A 22,508-nucleotide genomic window follows, 5' to 3' on the forward strand; every position below is an offset into this window, starting at 1 on the left:
TAGTAAGTATATATTAATTATTAGGTATATCGTAATAAGTAGAGCTTATCAATAAATTAATCAATTTCCAAAAAAAATATTATATCGGAAATATTACAATTATAGTAACTAATAAGTAATTTACTACCCATGAAATAAATAGACTTCTATATTATATTATATCGTAATAAGTAGAGTTTATCAATAAATTAATAAATTTTCTAGAAAAAATATTATATCGGAAATATTACGTAGAAATAAGTAATTTACCATCCATAAAAACTTTAATATTTTTCTAAAAAATGTAGATAGACGTCGTATAGAAGCGCTTTTCAATCGTCAAAATACAGAAAATAATGACTAGGTACTATGAAAATTCCAATCAATGTTATTCTAAAAAAAAAGACGTGTGGCACTCGGAGACTGCCGCGGTAAACCTATTGCATAGCATGCCTTCAAGCCACACCTCCATATGTCCGTCGGAGTGGGGAGCGTGAGGTTTTTTCGTTACGGAATTTCTCGATTCGGTCCACGCGCTCAAGGCCCGCGATAGAAGCCATGCCATAGCTTAAAAATAACTACTCATGACAAATGCAATATTTTCTGCTCAAAAAATCTAAAAGTATCCTTATGGCTTATACCAATGGAGAATATCTCAAATTGCAAGGGTCATGAGTGGTACGAATAAGGATCCTCAATGTCAAGTCGAATGTGATTTTGAGAAGTCATGATACGCACCTTGTATGATATTTCGTGTTTATTTTATCGTGTACTAGCTTACCGCCCGCGGCTTCGCCCGCTTTGTCTAATACCTAATAAATTATATACTAAAACCTTCCTCTTGAATCACTTTATTGATTAAAAAAAATCGCATCAAAATCCGTTGCGTAGTTTTAAAGATTTAAGCATACAAAGGGACATAGGGACAGAGAAAGTGACTAGGTACTATGTGTACTATGTAGTGATTTCGTATATATGTTTAAATCTATTAGTAAAGTATATTATTGTAAGATACTACATAGTATAAAACAAAGTCACTTTCTCTGTCCCTATATCCCTATGTATGCTTAAATCTGTATAACTACGAAACGAATTTTGATGCGGTTTTTTTTAATAAATAGAGTGATTCAAAAGGAAAGTTTTAGTATATAATTTATTAGGTTTTAGACAAAGCGGGTGAAGCCGCGGGCGGAAGGCTAGTATATTATAAAACTGAAGTTTGTTTGTTTGGTTGAACGCACCAATCTTAGGAATAACAGGTCTGATTTTAAAAATTATTTCAGTGGTAGATATTCCATTTATTAAGAAATGCTATAAAATATAATAGCATAACACTGACCAACAGGAGCGGAACAATGCGGGTGAAACCGCGGAACGCAGCTAGTTTAAAAAAAATACAACAAAGGCCTACTACACCTGTCGTGTATTAAGGTTTACCTTACCACCAATGAACTCATAGTAAATAAACAATTAACATTTAAATTTAAAACAAAGACACCAAAATGAATTAGCATATAGATTGTATTTTTTAATTACTTCAATCATTGTAGCATAATTGCTTTTATAATGGCATAACATATTATATATTACCAGCATTGGAAATACTTTGTCCTTAGAAACACTAGTGCATAGACTCAGAATATATTTCTTTTAGAAAAATGTCAAAACAATTTGAAACATACATTCTAAATGGAGTAACAGTAAATGATGTAGCTAGAGATATTATAACAAGTGGTGAACAGACAGGAGCCTTCTTTCTTCAAGATTTAGATGATGCTTATCAAAGAATTGAATATTTTAAAAGAAAAATGCCAAGAGTTCAAATATTTTATGGTATGTATTAATCTGGTTTAAATTATTTACATAATATAGGTACATAGGTACTTACATTTTATCTTGTTCTCACAAATTTGAAATTTAACTTCACGGTCTACCTACTAACTACTTACAATCTGTATACTTAAACCTTTTTCTTGAATCACTCTATCTATTAAAAAAACCGCACCCTAATCCGTTGCATAGTTTTAAAGAAGCACACAAAGGAACAGACAAACAACAGAAAGCGACTTTGTTTTATAAATACTATATTATGTAGTAATGAATTGCAATATAATCTGATGAAGAAAATACACACTAATTACTAGCTGTGCCCTACGGTTTTACTCGCATTACTCCACTCCAATTGGTCTTAACATGATGTTATATAGCTTAGAGCCTTCCTCGATAAATGGCAGTGAAATAATTTTTCAAATCGGACGGTTCCGGAGCCTTCAACGCCAACAAAAAAACTCTTCAGTTTTATAATATTAGTATAGATTTTTTGTAAATTTACAGCAATCAAATCAAACGATAACATAGCTCTATTGAAGTTAGTAGCAGCCCTAGGATTGGGTTTTGACTGCGCTTCACCGGGTGAGCTGTACAAAGTCTTGAAGCTTAATGTGGATCCACGGTATGTTATTATATTATTTACTCATTAAAAAAATTATAATGCTAATGCCAATGAAAAATAACTAACATCGAGAATAGGGGAGAAGGAAAGATTGGTAATTTTACCTGTTCAATGATATTGTGGCAATAATTATCGGACTTTTATCAAAAAGATAGTACATAATATATTATTATGACTATTTGTCGACTTCTTTATACTACGGAACAGTTATTTAGTCATGCAAAATTCCTGATTTCTGATACATAAGTAAGATATTTTCTTCAAAACCACTTTACGGAATACTTCAATACTTTACTCAGTATTCCATATTAAATACAGGTCAATATTACAATACATTTAAAAATAGTTTGGAAAATCCAAAAGTGCACGCCTCATAATTTTTTTTAAATAATTATTTATTAATTATTATTTTTGTTTATTTAATAACAATTAAACCACATCGAATCAGACCCTGAAAAATGAAAGGGTTCTATTCCTGAGAGAGAAACGTACGTAAGAGAAAAAAAAAGACTCGATTAGTAAAGTATTTCGGTCCCTATCGTGTTAACAAGAAAAAGGATCCGCACATACAGACACACGGACGTCCAAGACAGAACTTTTTTAAACTGTTTTTTAACTAGTTTAAATAACAAAAATGACATCAAAAATATCATGAATGTTAAAAATAGTGTTTTTTCTTAATATGTGTGTGTATGTATTATCTTACAAGTGCAATGTATGATACATAAAGACATTTTAAGTTTGAAAAATCAGATGTTTTGCGCGAAGTGACAGTAGTACCCACCTCAACGCTTCGCTTATGAGGCGTGCAATATATACTAATATTAAAAATAATAATTTTATTTTCTAGAAGTATCATATTTGCGTCGCCCCTCAAACATCCACAATGGATGACGTATGCTAAAAAATGTGGAATTAAATACGCTACATTCGATTCTTCTTTCGAGCTGAAAAAAACGAAACAATATTGGCCTGATGCAAGGTAAATCAAATTACCGGAATAAGTTATGAAATGTATTCTTATTGCCAGTATTTGACAGTTTACAGGTGACATTTTAATATTATCGTGTAATACTTTATTGGACGAGTAAGTGTTATACAAGGATTGAAAAATCAGTCCTTAATTTCTTAATTTACACTAGACGATTAAACTTAGTCTATCAATCCATGTAATAATAATTAAGTCCAATAAAATTGTGAACGAATTCATAGAATTATAAAAAAATACTCAAAAGTCAAAGTTCAATCTAATTTTAACATAACGTCAAAAGAAAAACCTTCCTCAGCGTCTAGCTTTTCCTTTCCCTAGTAGTCCGGGATACATCGCCCATTTTTGCAAGTGATTACTATCAAGCTAATTTTTCGTGAGTAGCTTTATTTTGATGAGATGCCCAATAATTTCATGTACAAAACTCTCGATTGTGGTAGCTACCAGAGGAAACAAGGATAAAATATTTTGATTTGATGGTTCTCAAATATTAATTACTAACTGAATGTTTTTTTTTTTTGTTCAATCTCAAGATAATTATCTAAATTATTCGAAAAAATATTTGTCCTACAAAATCTATAGTTTGATCAAAGAGTCCCCCTTTCCAATGTGTATCGATAACGAAGTCATCATAAATGATTACTAACCAGCTGATTTTTTTATTTTCACTTATTTAATACTTATATAATTCAACAGACATATTGTCCTACAAATTGCGTAATAAATATTTGAGAACCGTCAAATCAAAAATTATTATCCTTGTTACCTCTGTAAGCTACCACAATCGAGAGTTTCGTACATGAAATTATTGGGCATCTCATCAAAATAAAGCTACTCACGAAAAATTAGCTTGATAGTAATCACTTGCAAAAATGGGCGATGTATCCCGGACTATTGGTCTAAGCAGAATAAAATTTACCCTACAAATTACATTTTATTTTTAATTTATATGAAATGACAAGATGTATATATTACCTACTAGCTTCCGCCCGGGACTCCGTCCGCGCAGATTTCGGTCTACAAAACTGAAATTATTATGAGTTTTTCTACGTATTTTCCCAAGATAAAAAGTATTCCATTTTATGCCCAGGATAATCTTATATATAAAAATGAATCGCAAAATGTGTTGGTAAGCGCATAACTCGAGAACGGCTGAACCGATTTCGATAATTCTTTTTTTATTATATTCCTTGAAGTACGAGGACGGTTCTTATGTAGAGAAAACGTAAACATGTACCACGGGCGAAGCCGGGGCGGACCGCTAGTAAGATATAATTATACCAAGTTTCATCGAAATCGAACTATTAGTTATTACGTGATGCCTGAACATACAGACAGACAGGCAAACATTTTTTTAATCACGTATTTGGGTTTGGTATCGATCCAGTAACACCCCGTGCTATTTATTCTTTCAATATTTTCAATGTACAGAATTGACCCTTCTCCAGAGTATAGATAACCTTACATATTTGAGTTGTGACTTTATAGTAGGGGAGCCCATGATGCTAAATGTGGATTTACTCGAACGTCACGGGAACCTATTAGAATTGGTAGATTAGACCATAGCGAGAAAAAAGGTCCTATAATGTTTTCACTTTTAGCGGTGGGGAAGGGTTTTTTTATTTTTTTTTATTAAAAAAAGAAAAAAAATGGCTTGGAAATACTCACGCGCGTTAGATATTGATATTTTACATGCTCCCGGACGTCACTGAAATAAAATATACGTTAATCTGAATATTTGAGTGGCGATTTAATCGCTATGAAGAAAGGGTAAAAAATTAAAGTAATATTATTCGAGCGAGTCAGATTAATATATGGGGGGCTAATTACAATACAAGAAGTCCCCATTTCGCTAATCTGACGATTCGATCTCAACCTTAGGGAATTATAGATTTTTTCAAATTTTCCAGCGGGGCCCCTGAGCGCACCCACCAACCATAACGGCTCATATTGACTAGATTTTCTAATGAATAGCTAAGGTACCTTCCCTTATAGTAATCTGACGCGCTCGAGTAAATCCCAAAATCCCCTCTTGGGCTCTCCTACTATTAGAATAGTAAGAATTTCATAATAACAAGTATTTTATACATGATTTGAATTTTTAGGCTTTTAATAAGAATAAAAGTGGACAGTAACAGTGTATACCGTTTGGGTGATAAATTCGGATGCGACTATGAAACAGAGGCAATCGATCTTTTGGATGAAGCCGCTAGACTTGGTATTAAGGTAAGCGTTCCATTTGATTATGATATAAATAAATAAATACTAGAATGATTTGATTATGTATAAATAAATACATACAAGAATATTCCCATTCACCTATATTACGCACACTGGAAGAGTAATTTCTTATTTATCATGTCTTCAGTAATATAAAACATCTCTGATAATATTTAATCAATTGCATGATTATTTCATAGCTACATACTACAATCTTAGCTTAGGCATAATATCCCTACTATTATCCATACTAATATTATAAATGCGAAAGTAACTCTGTCTGTTACGCTTTCCCGCTTAAACCTTTCAACCGATTTTGATGAAATTTTGCACAGATAATCTTTAGACCTCCTTTTATTGCGAAATATGTACCACGGGCGAAGCCGGGGCGGACCGCTAGTACTTAATTAGTTAACGCTAGTTTAGGTATACCGTTATACTTTGAATAACCTATACAAAGTAAAAGCTGGCAAGAAACTTTGTGCTTACTCTTTTCAAATGTGTAAAATTGAAACAACACAATAACAAAACAATAAAAAGCCATTTCTAATACTTTTATAAGACAATGAGCGACATAATAAGATTATATTCAGTTTTGACTATTTCAGTCTAAAAAAACAATTACCCTAACAACAATATTTCAGGTGGTCGGAGTCGCCTTCCACGTCGGCAGTGTCTGCTTCTCATCTGACAGTCACGTCCATGGGCTTCGAATGGCGAGATCACTGTTTGATTATGAAACTAAAAATGGCAGACAAATGAGTATTGTGGATATAGGCGGTGGGTTCCTTAGTGAAAATACTACAGATATTGATGAGGTTAGTGATTTAGTCTTCTTTATTATATACTAGCTGTGCCTCGCGGTTTTACCCGCATTGCTCCGCCCCTGTTGGTGTTAGCGTGATGACATATAGCCTATAGCCTTCCTCGATAAATAAGCTATCTAACACCGAAAGAACTTTTCAAATCGGACCAGTAGTTCCTGAGATTAGCGCGTTCAAACAAACGAACAAACTCGTCAGCTTTATAATATTAGTATAGATGGTAACTTACCATCTCTGTCGATAAACAAAAGTAGAAATAATGCAGGATTTTTGTAAATTATGTGAATTAGAGAAAGTATCGATGACAGCAAAATGAAAATAGACTGAGATGTGCGAGAAAATGAATAATTGTATAGGATGTTATGGAACTTGGCACTTGTTAAATACCAGTTGGGATAAAGAATAATACATAATAAATATTTTCAGGACAACTTTCATACAAGGCACAATCTGATCCCATACTAAGCTTTCGCTTGTGTTATGGATAAATAACAGCCAGACACAGAGCAAACATCTATGTTCATCACATAAATATTTGCCCCTGGTGGGAATCGAACCCACCACCTCTGGCTTGGAAGGCAGGGCCACTACCAACCAAGCCAACCGGTCAGTCAGTAATAATTATAATATGATTACCTAGCGAACCTGGTAAAAAGTATCCTATATAACGAAAAAACATCAGATTATAATCTATTTTCATTGACTTATTCGACGAGTTTGATCGAAATTCTTTTATATTTTCATGTTTTACAAGCTTTCATACCTGATAATCTTTGATTCAATTTCCTAGTCTTTATACTCACTTCTTGCTTAAATGTTTCACAGGTATCCCGTTTAGTAAATACTGCGTTAGAAGAATACTTTCCTGACAAAAGTGTGCAAATCACAGCAGAACCTGGCCGATACATTAGCGATTCTTCAATGGTGCTATATAGCAGTATTAACGCGGTTAGAAGGGTAAGTAATATAATATTATAAGCACGATGTTTTTCTTCACGATGTCATTATTCATGATTGAATGATGCAACACTTTGCTTGGCTAGTTACCCCGTGAAATTACAATGTAAGTAACTAAAACTAAGAAATGAAGTGAACTGACAATGTACTCTTACAATTAAATAATACAATGTAATTATAATAATAAATATTAGTGAAATTGTTACATCACGATTTTGCAATGAAATGGTTTTTAAATTGGTTAAGTAAATAATTTTCGAGTTAACTCCTTACAATATTAAATCACTACATAGTATAAAATAAAGTTGCTTACTCTGTCCCTATGTCCCATTAAATGCTTAAATCTTTAAAATTACGCAACCGATTTTGATGCGGTTTTTTTAGAAGATACAATGATTCAAGAGGAAGATTTTAATATATAATTTATTAGGTTTTAGACAAAGTGGGCGAAGACGCGGGCGGAAAGCTAATTTCAAGTGTATCAGTTATTAACGAACGCCTTCCACGTCGGCATTACAAAGTATTTTTTATTAATTTTTCTCGCATTATATATGCATAAATTAGTTCATAATACATTACATTACGTTATGTTACTACATTATGTTACCAATAAAGTATTTTTATTTTAAATAGCCGTCTGGAACGCGCTGTTATCAACGAAACTTTACGCAATAATTATATAAGCTACAACACTGCCAATTTTCATTAAAATCGGCTCAGTAGTTGTAGCATGAATTACTATTGTGTACATTCAAAGTTTTTTATTATTGCACTGCTTGCTTGGAAGAAATCGCTATTGAGCAAAAAAAAATATATTTTTGTCTATTTTTGTTTTAGTCAAAATTTCTTTATGTGCATAAATGATATATGTATAAATAAAAACGTGAAAGAATTTGGATTTAAATTACTATGCATGTAGTTATTACACCCTAAAGGGATAATTTTTATCCCGGAAAATGCCATAAATCAAACCCCGGCGAAGTCAGTGCGTAAATCTGTATTATATATAAAACAAATTTGGGTCATTTACTTTACTTGTATCTAAATTATGAATGACTGAAACGGGTTTTTTTTTATGATTTTTAATTAATTGTTAATATCATTTCAATTAATCTAAAAGTACACCAGCAAACTAAGCAAGGCAAATAAAATCTATATACATATATAAAACTTAAAGGATGACTGATATAGTGATCTATCAACGCACAGCCTGCAGGTAGATGTTAGGACGTAAGCATCCGTTAAGAAAGGATTTCCCGAAATTCTTGCGGGAACGGGGAAAAACGGGGATGCACACGTACAAAGTCGTGGGTGGAAGCTAGTACATATATTATAAAAAATATAGCTAGTCGTTACGAATTTTGCTGTGTTCAACCAACGCTATATAAATGACTAGCGTTCTGCCCGCGGCTTCACTTGTTTTGTATAAAACCTTATAAATTATACACTAAAACTTTCCCCCAGAACCACTCTATCAATAAAAAAAATCATCAATATCGATTGCGTAGTTTTAAAGATTTAAGCATACAAAGGGACGGCCTGCCACTGTTTTTACATGTAGAAATTATTTTCTATTCCACAGGTCGATAAAAATGGTGAAAAAATAAACATGCTGTACATAAACGATGGCATATATGGCACACTGCGTTGCGCAGAAGTTTGGCAGACAGTTTATAAGTTTGCAGTAAGTGAACCTAGCCTTATTTATACATGGTGTTCTTTTTTAGCTTTTTTTTAGTATTTACTTACTTAGATACAGATTTTACTTGTAATAAAGAGAAATGACGTCATATGAACGAGTACCTAGTTTTAATAACGATTAGTTAATTAAGATTTACAAATTGTTGAATTTTCTGGTCAAAAGATTTTTTTAAAGATTTACTTGGACTTTATGTCTAAAATAAATGTCAATCTTTAAATTCCAGAGAAACACAATAGAAAACAACGAGGAACTATACAAAACGATCATATGGGGTAACAGCCTAGATTCCTCTGACCAAGTGCTATCTGAAAATAAGATATATTTGCCCCAATGTACCACACAGGATTGGCTAGTATTTCCCATAAGAGGAGCTTATTCCCATGTCTTTGGGTCGACTTTCGCGTGCACTAATTTACCGCAAATAAGACCTGTTATATCTAAGGAACTGTGGTGAGTTTTAGATAGGTTGCTGGGAAATGTGTTTACATATAAGTAAGAGATTAAAAATATGTAACTGCCCTACAAAAGAAGAATTTTAAAACTAACTGGAGCTTGACGTTGTTTCCTTCGATCTTTTGAAAGAAATCGAATGCATTTCTGATCTTTATTTTAATTTTGTATCTTCTTTCTATATATATTTCTTTCTTTAATCACTAAGCTTTAAACGTTTTGTGAACTTTTAATACTGTGATATTGTATGATAATAATGTGATTACATTAATCTGTCTCTACTCAAGTAATCGCGATATAATGTAAAATCTCATATTTATTTATATGGAGCTAATATTTACCTTACTTTTGAAGTGAAAACTTCTTTAGCGGCGTTGAGCACTTTTTCTGTAAGGGGTATAAAATCTTAAATTCGCGTCAGGACACGTGACCTGATCGAAAAAGCGTCATAAATAAAAATATCAAACATGCTCAACGTTAATAATCAAGTTTTCACTTCTGCCGGCACTCCCGGAGTGCAACCCGTCTTTTTTTTTATTTAATGCCATATTGAGACGTCTATATCTAAAAGTTTCCATCGAAAATAATTACCCATTGTATCAAGTATACTACACTGTATTATGTTTTCAGGAAAAAAGTAAAGAACAGTGATGTTTACGAGCCAGAGGACTTCATTGAAAATCCAGACATTTCGGTGCCATTTCCCTCCAACATCCCTGAACTAATTAATGTCCAAAACCATTTAAAATCAAATGTACTGTTAAAAGCATAGTTTAATATTTTAGTAATAATTTTATATTTTCAACACTGTTGAATAAGTTACGGGTTAAATTTAACCATTTTATACATGGTTGCGTTTGTTTTTGTTATAATAATATTATGTTAATAAAATATTAATATGAATGACGTTGTATCATTTTTTTTGCTTCCGATATATTATTAAATCTGTTCATCGTCTTTATTAAGAATTTTATGTATCGATAAAATATGCATATCGTGATAAAGTAAAATATTAATTTAACATCAAATTATATAAAACTTGAACTTAACCAAACCTTAAATTTTTGTCATCATCTATTAAAAAATTAAAAATTCTTATTCTTTTAATAATAAAAATAATTTTATATTGTACTCTTAAGAAATAGCTCTGTATAATTGGCGCATGCTGTGTTAACCTCTAATTATTTGTTACTTTATCGCAAGAACTATATGTTATATAATAATTATTATATTAAGGAATCATTGTAAACAAATGTTGGTTGACCAAATAAATAAATAAATATAAAAGAGTGCGATCATGACCACATCCATTCTCACCATATTATCTTATACCAGCTGTACCCCGCGGTTTTACCCCCTTTGCTCCGCTCCTGTTGGTCTCAGCGTGATGATATATAGCCGTCCTCGGTACATGGGCTACTACCGAAATAATTTTTAAAATCGCACCAGTAGGTAGTTCCTGAGATTAGCGCGTTCAAACAAACAAATTCTTCAGCTATACCTATAATATTAGTATAGATTTATACGTATATTATCATTATTATATTGATTCGTTATCTCAATATATCTTAAAAACATATTTACTCTCATTTAACAAGCAATACATTTTAAAGATACAGGGTGTGAAAAACATCCCGGTTCATTTCAACACCCTGTATATCTAAAACTACCCTACAGCTTCTATGACAAGTTCTGTACTTTAGCACGCGACCAATTAGTGTACAAGTGTTATTGATTTTGCGACTTACTGCATTGCTTTTGCGGATTTCGTAGTTTTAGATTTTTGTATTTATTCGTAGATGATTGGTTGTAAAGAAAAGCTTTAATATTAGCGAGTAGTTTGGACTTTAAATCATCTCAATGGTTTGACTATTGACCAGACAAAAAATAACTGTTTGCCGAAGTCGGAATATTTGCAATCAAATAGAAAATAATATGATACCTAGAGACATCTTGAGAGTAGAAATCTAATAATCTTGAGACATAAAAATAACTAGCTGTGCTCCGCGGTTTTACCCACAGTGCTCCGCTCCTGTTGGTCTTAGCGAGATGATATAATATAGCCTATAGCCTTCCTCGATAACTAAAAGGGCTATCTAACACCGAAAGAATTTTTCAAATCGGACCAGTAGTTTCCGAGATTAGCGCGTTCAAACAAACAAACAAACTCTTCAGCTTTATAATATTAGTATAGATAAGTAGGTATAAGTATAGATTACATAAAATCCTTCCATTTTATTGTAAAAGAAATGAAAACAAAGAAACACACTTTCGCATTTATAACAATTGTAACGATAACAAATATCTTCTTAATTTCAATCATTTTTAATCTTAACATTAGAAGCCATATCAATGCACAAAGCCAGTATACACAATAGGTATGTAAATTCAAGTGGACTCCAATCAATGTACACCTTGCCTAATTGGTCACGCGTAAACTTGAAGGGGATTCGCTTTCAAATGTTTTGATCTTGATACTTGAGTTTGAGGGTAAGATGAGTAGAGTGGAAAATTTGGTTTTCGTTCCTTATTATAATGTTCGTAGATTCGAGCAGCTTGTACTATAATGAAAGTGAGTTGATTATGAAAGTGAAAAATAGCTCATGTTCGATTTTCAGACCTAACCGATATTATGCATAAAAAGCCCTATCGGAGGAGTACGGTAATTGGTAACTAACATTGTGACACGAGAATTTAATATATATAGAGATAAATGATAATATATCGATAGATAGACAGATATAGATATATAAAATAAATATAGATAGAGAGAGAGACATTTCTATTTCAACATTAAAGTTAATCAAAACTAGATCCTATACCTGCAGTACCTAATCACACAATACTCAGAGATGCACAAATTATTCATATGATTCCTTGATGAAATATTAATTATTCCATAGAGTTTCCTTTTGTTGTCTGTCTGTATATGTGTGAGAAATCGATTGAATATTTCATTGTTTGAGTTTAGCATAACATAATATATTAAACGACATTATTAGAAAGATAAATTTATAAGCAAAGGTAAATAATATTTCGTAGGTTTGTCAATCTATCGAATATTTGATTTTTCAGTAATATTTTATTGAATTGAAGTCCCATGTTCCCAAGTGGGGTAAGGGGCAGATATTGTATTATTTTATACATCTGTTTCACTGATCGATTTTCCTTAGGGAGTAGTAGGTGAAAAAAAAATGTCTTGGTCTGGTAGGACACACAAGGCTGATCTTCTGTGTCCTACCAGACCAAGACATTTTTTTCTTCGTCTCCAACAGGAATCGAACCCAGGACCCATCGGTGCTACGCTCACGCGTCAACCACTGTACCAAGGAGGCGGTCAATATTATATTAGACCTTATAAATTAAAATGATAAGTAAATAAAAAAGAATCCATAAGTACTAATATTATAAATGCGAAAGTAACTCTGTCTGTCTGTCTGTTACTCAATCACGCCTTAACTACTGAACCAATTTGCATGAAATTTGGTATAGAGATATTTTGATATCCGAGAAAGGACATAGGCTACTTTTTATCCCAGGAAATAGGATAGGTTTTATCCCGGAAATCCCACGGGAACGGAAACTATGCGGGTTTTTCTTTGACTGCGCGGGCGAAGCTGCGGGTGGAAAGCTAGTAGTATATAAGTTACATTAGCTTTGTTAATATCAAAAAGGATGACAACTAAACATTAAATTCTTTAAACCCGCTGAAGTAACGAAAAAGTGCTGTTTCTATTAAAAGTAACTAATATTTCTTAACAATATATCTTTTCATTTTAATGGTTTTTATTATTGTATCGTTTAGAGCAATTTAACAGTAAGATGTACGCAATTTCGTGAACCCTATTAATTTATGACGTAGTTTATTTTGATTTGTGTATTGTAATCATAACATTTCTGTTTTGTTCCAATAAAATGAATCACATTTAATAAACGATTTTCTTCTGCTGTAATAAAGTAAATAGGAATACTTATAATAAATGACGTAACATTATCTTTATTTTTCAAGAAGATGTTAGTATGTTTTTAATTTTGGCAAACAGATATACAAACAAAGAGGTCTTCAGTATGCAATGACAAAAAGAAAAAAGATGGTCATGGTTTGCGTATTTTTCCTAAGGAATGCATCTACGGTATACATAAAGAAAAGAGGTTATCACTAGTATTTAGACATAAGTATAAAGCAAAGTCGCGCGTCTTTATGTATGTATGCTTAAATCTTTAAAAGTATACAACGAATTTTGATGCAATTTTTTTAATAGATAAAGTGATTCAAGAGAAAGGTTTTAGTATATAATTTATTAGATTTTAGATAAAACGGGCGAAGCTGGGAACCTAGTTGAAAACACATATTATGTATCTAACATTCTCAATTACCTACCTCTTTTCTTTTAAAATACATTAATACTGACTTAATCTTAACCCTTAAGCCCAGGAAAATATCACAAATCACTCCCAAAGTAATAATCACAAACCGTACCTAGACATCAATAAAACCAGGTAACAGTTTGAAAAACGATCAGCCCTAACCGTTCAACCAGCGCTTAAAATTAATGACGTAACCATTGGACAAAGTCCTAGTGATCCGTGGACCATTACTATCCGTCAGATCACCATCTAAATCTGAAACCCAGCTCGTGGATAGATAGGGTCGTAGTAACTGAACTCGTAACAAAAAATATGGTCGCAATTTATTTTGGGTGGGTGTAAGAGAGAGACGCTGGCGGGTTAGAACTATTCAGTTTTTGTAGCGAGAAATAAAGTACAAAAATGCTCGATGGATTTTTGTTTCTTAGGTAGAGATAGATAGATAGATAATACTTTATTGTACACACAGAAATTAACATAAAATACAGAAACAGTTAGACTATCAAGTATAGGTAGATGCGAATTGAAGCGTGAGTTTCTTGATAATTCAACCAACTGTGTTCGAAACGTCAAATTGAATGATAGGTACTACACATAAACTTTGTTAAATCTGCTATTATTAGTCTAAATGTAAAAATATTTCCGTTAAATTTAACGATGCTTGTACTTAAATTATATTTATTGAATCCGGTCTTCTATAATGTAAACATAGGTCCACGTTATATCCTAGAAATTGTTCCCGGAAAAACTGTTGATGCATGGAAATATCATTTTAGTTTTATACAAAACTGTCTGAACATAAACAGCTCTACTTTTATGTATTACTCCTTGAAATGGCATAGTTTCAAATTCAGTTTGCCCCATTCTTTACATTTCATAACGAATTCATGCCTTCTTCTTTCCACCTATCTGCAATATTTGTATCTTATATTTTTCCGCTTAATCTTATGACTTGAGTAGCGGGAAATCCGGGAAGGGTAGCGAACAATCTCAGAGGTCGGCCAGTATTTTATTTGATTACCTGTCACTTGACTGGATTATGGCGTGTGTTTTACACAATGGCCCCTTGATTGATTGGAGCAAAATGTAGGGCCCTCTTCACAATGGGCAGCGTTGGCCCAACAAATGATCGTCGATGTTTGCTGCCGTTACGATTATGAATAAACATCTACAATGACGGCCGATCATAGACATTTAGATCCTCTACAGTCTACAATATCGTTATTGCCTCTACTCGCCCAACGCTGCCCATTGTGAAGAAGGCCCATAACAGAAGAGTCCCTTGATTGATTGGAGCGAAATCTTCTCGTATTGCCACTGAATGTCTTTCAACTGTTTGTTGAACAGCTTCATTGACGAGTTGGGGATGGTGACGTCATAAATCGGGGGATTTAATAAAAAGGTAAAATGGATATTTTTTTGTGGTGATTTTAAATTTGTTTAGGTAAATTCATTAGATGTGGAATTTATCATAAACGTTGTTTTTGCTGTTGCTTTCGTTGTTTTTATCCAATTTTAATTCAGTATTTCGTTGGTTAAGATACTTAGGTATATACTTAATTTTCTGTTCAACGAGGTTCAGCGATGTTATTTTTACCAAGGTCACAATAACGCCGAGAGCTTCTGAAATGTACCTAATACATGTTTCCTATTATATTTCTTGAATCATAAATTAATATAGGGTACAAAAGAATCTAATAAATCCCAGTTAAATCCATTCGAAACCCTGAAAGATAACAAGTACCATTCGAAACTCTAAGGTCAAATGCGTAAATAAAAATATATAATCGCAAAGGAAGAGAGACACTCAAATTATACAAGCAATGCTCTAAAAACCAGTGGATTTGGGTGAATAAATAGGCAGCCAAGTCAAAGAAGGATGTGTAGCGATACGTCAGAAGGGACGGCCTGATAAAATTAGTGAGGGGATAACGTTATCGATAAAAGAGAAATTTGTGAAATGTCAGGACAGTTGATAGGTTTTTGAGTACGGTGCATTTAAATTCAAATTCAAATTATATTTATTTGCAAAATGAAGAATAGAAGAGAATGTAGTTACAAATTATATGTTTTAAATTACAATATTATGTAGCTAATAAATACATTATACCCATTGATTGAGTGTGCAAATATTAAAAAAATGCGAGGAAATGAGTCGTAACGGTTGTTATAAACCATTAATAATTTTAACACAGAAATATTATACATCTGGGTATCGTAGATATTAAAAGATGATGATATTTTCATAATTCAAATGAATCCCATACACATTTTTCGGTTCAAGCACTTATAAACATCATAAACAATTAACATCCAATAAAATAAACTAATAGCTAGCTGATCAGCAATGCTTTAAGTTGAACGCAAATATGTCAGTGAAACTGCTTCGACACTTGATTGGGCAAAGGAGCTAGCGAACGGTAACCGTTTGATGTGGTCTTAACATGCTAACGTGTGTTTTACTTCGATATACGGTGAAATATTGAGGAAATTTAAAGCAGTGAGTTTGTATTATTGGTTAACATTTTCATACTTGTTTTTGGAAAATTCGGTGCCCTTTGTGCCAATGTTTGCAATGCATAATGCCTGTTAATTTAAGTGATCAATTTTCTATTAGAGTCATTGATGATGTACAAATTTAAGACTGATTTAAATACATACACAAAGTACATAGATAAAAGCATGCAAAGGACTTTTTTGCGAAAATACGTACCTATTTAACACATCATCATCATGTCTCTAAATAACAGTTTGCCATTTAATAATTACCTACCTATTCACAAAGCCGTTTCAGTGATTAATTATAAGAAAATATAAATATTTTTGAATAAGCAAACATTTGAAATAAAAATACATACCTATTATTAATTCGCTTCAAAATATAAACAATACAGTTCACATAAATCAAAAATACTAACATTGTTGAAAATCACAACAGTAATTGCTATTAACATCGTAAATAGTCAATACTTACACATAATGCTTTGAATTGAAGCGATATTGATATATTTAGTTTATAAATTAGCAATTCATTGGGTAAATTTGAGCATTGTTGCAATTCCACTTCACTTGTGAATGCCACAATGGGAAATAGCCTACGCACTTTAAATTGTTTACGAGGCTAAATGAGTGTTCATATAATTCCAATGGTATTTGATTGAAAGTTCATAAAATACATTCTAATTAGCCTACTATTGAAGGAGTCTAAATTAGTGTTTTTATTATTTCTATTGTATTTGATGGATGAAGTAACTTAAGCCAAATTATTGTAATTAGGTATATCGGTAACTTAAGTTTTAAAAAATCGTTTTTTAAACACTTTCCGCGCATTATATTAAAAAAGAGCAAAGTGTCTTGCAATTGTCTAGGCATTTTGCCTTTTGCCAAAATAAATTTTTCATTAATATTTTTTTAAATTAAAAAAAAAAATATCGATAAATATACATACATCACTATGAACAAGGAGAACGCTCTAATTTTATTGGTGGGATTTAGAAAGCTCCGATAATACACAGATTGGGGCTTCTAGCTTATTGAGATTTTTACGATTTAAATTGTAAGAAGGAAAGGAAAATATTACACAGTATAAATCTTATTAAAACACGTATTTATCAGTAGAAGTGGCTCAAGACAATCATTAATTTAATCCATTTTTGTATGTACTTTCCGACCGATTTCATAAGTTTAGAATGTTATATATAAACACTTAATTGTACACACATAACAAAACAACACACACAGTGTATGTAATACACGCAGAGTAATAAGAAGCTCTACAAAATAGGCGGCCTTATCGCTAGGAAGCGATATCTTCCATGATAATTAATAAGGTACGTGAATAAGTGTTAAATTATCAGTGAATTTATCAGAAAGTTCTGAAGCGGGTTCTTAGTTTAGTAGGTTACAATATTTTACGCACGAAAATCTTATAAAATATAAAAAATGGCCACTCATATCAATGCTGATAGAGTCACTAAGCGACTGTTTTTCTTTTTTACAACATATCCACTAGTTGCGAAAACAGCTGAAAGTTACCTTAGCCGAACCAAATTCAACTTCATCATCATAATTTAATCATCAGCCCATATACGATCTAACTGGTGATACACGGGCCTCCTACGAGGGTACAGGCCATAATCCACTACGCTGGCTAAGTGCGGGTTGGCGGAAGACATATCTCGTCGAACTTTTAATTCTTCGAAATGTTGGTTTATAGTTTAACTAGCTTTCCGCCCGCGGCTTCGCCCGCTTTGTCTAAAACATAATAAGTTATATACTAAAACCTTCCTCTTGAATCACTCTATCTATTAAAAAAAAGCGCATCAAAATCCGTTGCGTAGCTTTAAAGATTTAAGCATACATAGGGACATAGGGACAGAGAAAGCGACTTTGTTCTATACTATATTGTAGTGATACGTAACAATTATTTTACATACTCTTTCTTTCTTCTTAAAACACGAAATATAAAAATTAAAGAATGTGTTATGAATTGCTTTCAGAGTCACTTATAACATTTTTATTCATATAACTGACACAAGCTAAACAGAATAAATCCACAAATTCGAAAATAGCTGTAATCTACCTTAGCAACTAAACCAAATTCTACCAACTAAACTATTCGATTATGATAACAAACGATAGCCCGACAATTTAATTAAAATTTTATCCCCCAATAATAATACGACGTAATGTACCTAATGAAAATTAATATAATTCATAATTAAGTTGACATATTGACTAGAATAAAATTTATGTATTGTTACTAACATAGTTATAAGAATATTGTTAGTAACAAGTGGACCAATGATGTTACAATAAATAAATGAATTATTTATTAATTATTATTAATAATGCAAATATTATCTAATTAAAATATTCCCAGTCATAAACAGTTAATCATATTATTATTTACCAAACATGGCACGTACATAGAATTTATATGTCTACGTGACACAATTATGGAAATGTAAAACGTGGGTCGGCTGTATTAAAGCGATGAAACTATACATTACCAAGTTTGTTTATAGTTTGTAAAGTTGTTCTTGTGATAAGTGGCAATGGAACGGTTGTAAAATTCTATCAAGACTATGATCATATACGAGGGTTATATAATAGACTAGCGACCGACCACGGCCTCACCCGCTTTGTTTAAACCCAATAAAGGATATACTAAAACCTTCCTCGGGAATTACTCTATCTATAAAAAAAAACCGCATCAAAATCCGTTGCGTAATTTTTAAGATTTAAGCATACATAGGGACAGGGAGCGACTTTGTTTTATTCGATGTCGTGATACTTTTTTAACTCGCGTTGAGTTCAATTGTTATAATATTTATTTATGTAATAGTCTTCATAGATTTGCAATTGTTTAACTAACATATTATTTATCAAATAGCACATTGAGTGGTGGTTTAAGTTACTTATATTCAAAACTCATGAAATTATTGTGTTGTCACCATTCCTAGATGATATGAATCCTTAATTTTATTTTATTTCCTTGAACTAAAATAAATACTCGAAGTTGTCCGCGGGACGTCCGCATCGCGTCCGGGTGATACTGCGCGGCACAGCTTCACTACATGCTATAAAACAAAGTCGCTTTCTCTGTCCCTATGTCCTTATGTATGCTTAAATCTATAAAACTACTCAACAGATTTTGATGCGGATTTTTTAATAGATAGAGTGATTCAAGAGGAAGGTTTTAGTATATAATTTATAAGGTTCAAAGCGGGCGAAGCCGCTGGTGGAAAGCTAGTGTATCATATAAGTAAATGAACTTCATGAAATAATAATAATACACATATAATTGTCTATAAATAATTCCAACTTACCAACTACAAGATGAATATCTGAATAGAAGCCCCTATTAGGAAAGGTCAAACGTTGTCCCCATTTTCGAGGTGATTTGTCAAACATTCGGGGACCCAAAAGGTACTTTATAGAATTGAGGAAATTGGCAGAGGCTTGTAACTTTGCAGTTCCAACAAATAGGGTCGCAAGCTGTGACTCTAGATGTACTTCATACATTATAATGAGATGTGGAATATTTTCATTTTAATTTTGAGGAAAAAATATTTGTGTGTTCTATGAGATTTGGAAGAAATGTATTTTTTAATACGATGCACCTAGAAGAAAACTTAATATTTTTTACTGTTATAGAGTTCGCTACCTAATTAGTACATGTTTTTATTACTATTACCCAGCGTAAAAATATTATAGTAGTCTGTAAAAATTATATTGTAAAATGTCTCTATTGTGAGTTGTGACGTTAAAGATAAACAGAGAATTAAACACTATCTCGTATACATTAGAATAGAGTTGCTCTCTTAAATTAGGGAGGAAAAGAAATATGAATATTTTTTAGTACTTATACTAGCATACCGCCCGCTGCTTCGCCCGCTTTGTCTAAAACATTATAAATTATATATTAAAACCCTCCTCTTGAATCACTCTATCTATTTAACGCATCAAAATCCGTTACGTAGTTTTAATATTTAAGCATACAAAGGGAAATAGGGACAGAGAAAGCGACTTTGTTTTATACTATGTAGTGATTATGTTCAAGTAAATTTATAACTATTGAAAATACGACGGACAACAATGTAAAATCTTTACACCTATAATACATCCAGCTTATCACTCCAATACTTGTTAACATAAGTAAGAGATACGGCATCACGGTTTTACGATAAATAATAATAGTAATAAATTGCAGTGAACAGGAAATATGTAGCGGAGTCTATTGGAAGTGAGACCTGTGTTCACGCGCAAATCTGTTGAATTATTAAGTCGACCTGCGAATAATGTTTGAGAATAGTGATTGTTATTGATTATGTTATATTATTGGTTATGCTTTTAGGGTTTATCTTGAGACTTATTTTTGAAAAAAAGAGCGTGTGTGCCGACCACACGTGTCAGAAGATCTATCACCATCCAACGTGATAAAATATTTATTAAATTATCTTTATAGATTTTATTTTGAACATCATGGTATAAAGATGAACAAGTAAGTCCACACATTAATAAATTAGGCATATATTTTTTTTTCTCTATGATATAAATTCATCAACTTGCAACAGTACAACAATAAATTATACAAGCCACATTGCAATTTAAAAATAACAAATCACTTTTACGAGTTAAGTTCACAAACTCTTACTCTATCCCACTAAACATTCCCCACTATAAGAAATCTAATACTACAAAAAGCACTAACTCTGAACTACACAGTAAAACCATAAATTATGCAATAAGGCATATTTAACATTCAGAACATTGCAATTCTGTGAATAAATCGCACGGAGCCAGCGTCGGCATATTTGTCGTTCCATAGATGTAATTTACAGCAGATTTACTTGATACATCGTCCAATTTCACATTTATGTGTTCTCGAATTTCATGACAATGAATATAGGTATAATCATCTCGTATTGGTTACCATGATGTTTTATAGCAGTATTACTTCCAGGGTGGGAAAGTGATGGCGCTAGATGACTTGTATAGCGCTGTCTTTTTTCCACACTGGATATAATACTGCTTTGACATCATAGGGACTGATGACGTTATTTTACGAATTTATAGGTTTTATTTCAGCTTTCGTATTTATTCTGTAGCTTTATTTTATACAAATAAGTTTGTTTTTGTATGTTTTTATTTGGCAGTTCGATTAACGGTTGTCATTAATTGTTAGATAAGAAAATAAGTAATTATCTTGTTTGACGCACTCATTTATTACAGTAATATATTGCGTATTTAAATTACTATTTTTGATAAGTCGAAAATAAATTAACTTTATTTCAATTAATCTTAGACCTTATCGGTTCTTTAATTCCAGAGGCATGGGTGTACTACGTATCCTATCCTTCATACTAATATTATAAATGCGAAAGTTTGTGAAGATGTGTGTGTGTGTGTGTGTTTGTTACTCTTTCCCGAAAATACTACTGAACCGATTACAATGAAATTTAGCACACATATAGAGGGTAACTTAGATTAACACATAGGATAGGTTTTATCCCGGAAATCCCACGGGAACGGGAACTATGGGGGTTTTCCTTTAAAAACGCGGGCGAAGCCGCGGGCCGAAATCTAGTATTATTATAATAATTATCTATGGTACTACTATTAAGCCCCCATTTAAAATCAAAATGAACCTAGAATTTACACAATTATAACTTAAACAAATCAATGGTAACACAAGTGAATTGTGCTAAAATAACATGTTGCGGTTTTCAACTGTTAACGTCTACATATTCCAAAGCTTAGAACGCTTGCAACGGAGTAAGTTTAAATGCTTTTTGGGTGCTTATTATGGAAGCACTCGATTCTAACTCGTGCGACATATTTACGAATGAACGACTTGCAATGAGATGATTTCAGCATACTTTTATGTACTTACATTTCTTGCGGAGGTTATTTTTCGGAATCTCTAAATGGATTATAAGGGTTATTTTACAATCATTATTTATCTAGCGTTACTTAGTAAGACGTTGATTAAGGACTTTGGAACATTGAATATAATTAAATTGTGATGATAGTATAGCTGTAACAAAGAAGCGAAAAAATGAA

General features: G+C 32.2%; 1 protein-coding gene and 1 long non-coding RNA gene across 2 annotated transcripts in view; one reads left to right on the forward strand and one right to left on the reverse strand.

The window, feature by feature from the left end:
* The window catches only part of LOC149896822 (uncharacterized), a 247,092-nt gene that overhangs the window by 207,605 nt on the left and 16,979 nt on the right, over positions 1 to 22,508 (reverse strand). The window lies entirely within an intron of this gene.
* On the forward strand, positions 1,582 to 10,403 carry LOC149896824 (ornithine decarboxylase 1-like). Its single transcript, XM_090117322.1, has 9 exons — positions 1,582 to 1,812; positions 2,314 to 2,431; positions 3,282 to 3,413; positions 5,525 to 5,645; positions 6,284 to 6,457; positions 7,289 to 7,420; positions 9,003 to 9,104; positions 9,346 to 9,572; positions 10,203 to 10,403. Exons 1-9 carry the CDS (start codon positions 1,638 to 1,640, stop codon positions 10,342 to 10,344), a joined length of 1,323 nt encoding a protein of 440 aa, XP_089973448.1. The 5' UTR covers positions 1,582 to 1,637; the 3' UTR covers positions 10,345 to 10,403.

Source organism: Colias eurytheme, chromosome 27, assembly GCF_061535395.1.
Source record: "Colias eurytheme isolate Ceu_HAF_F1 chromosome 27, ilColEury1 Martin Lab GWU primary, whole genome shotgun sequence".
Lineage (NCBI taxonomy): Eukaryota > Metazoa > Arthropoda > Insecta > Lepidoptera > Pieridae > Colias > Colias eurytheme.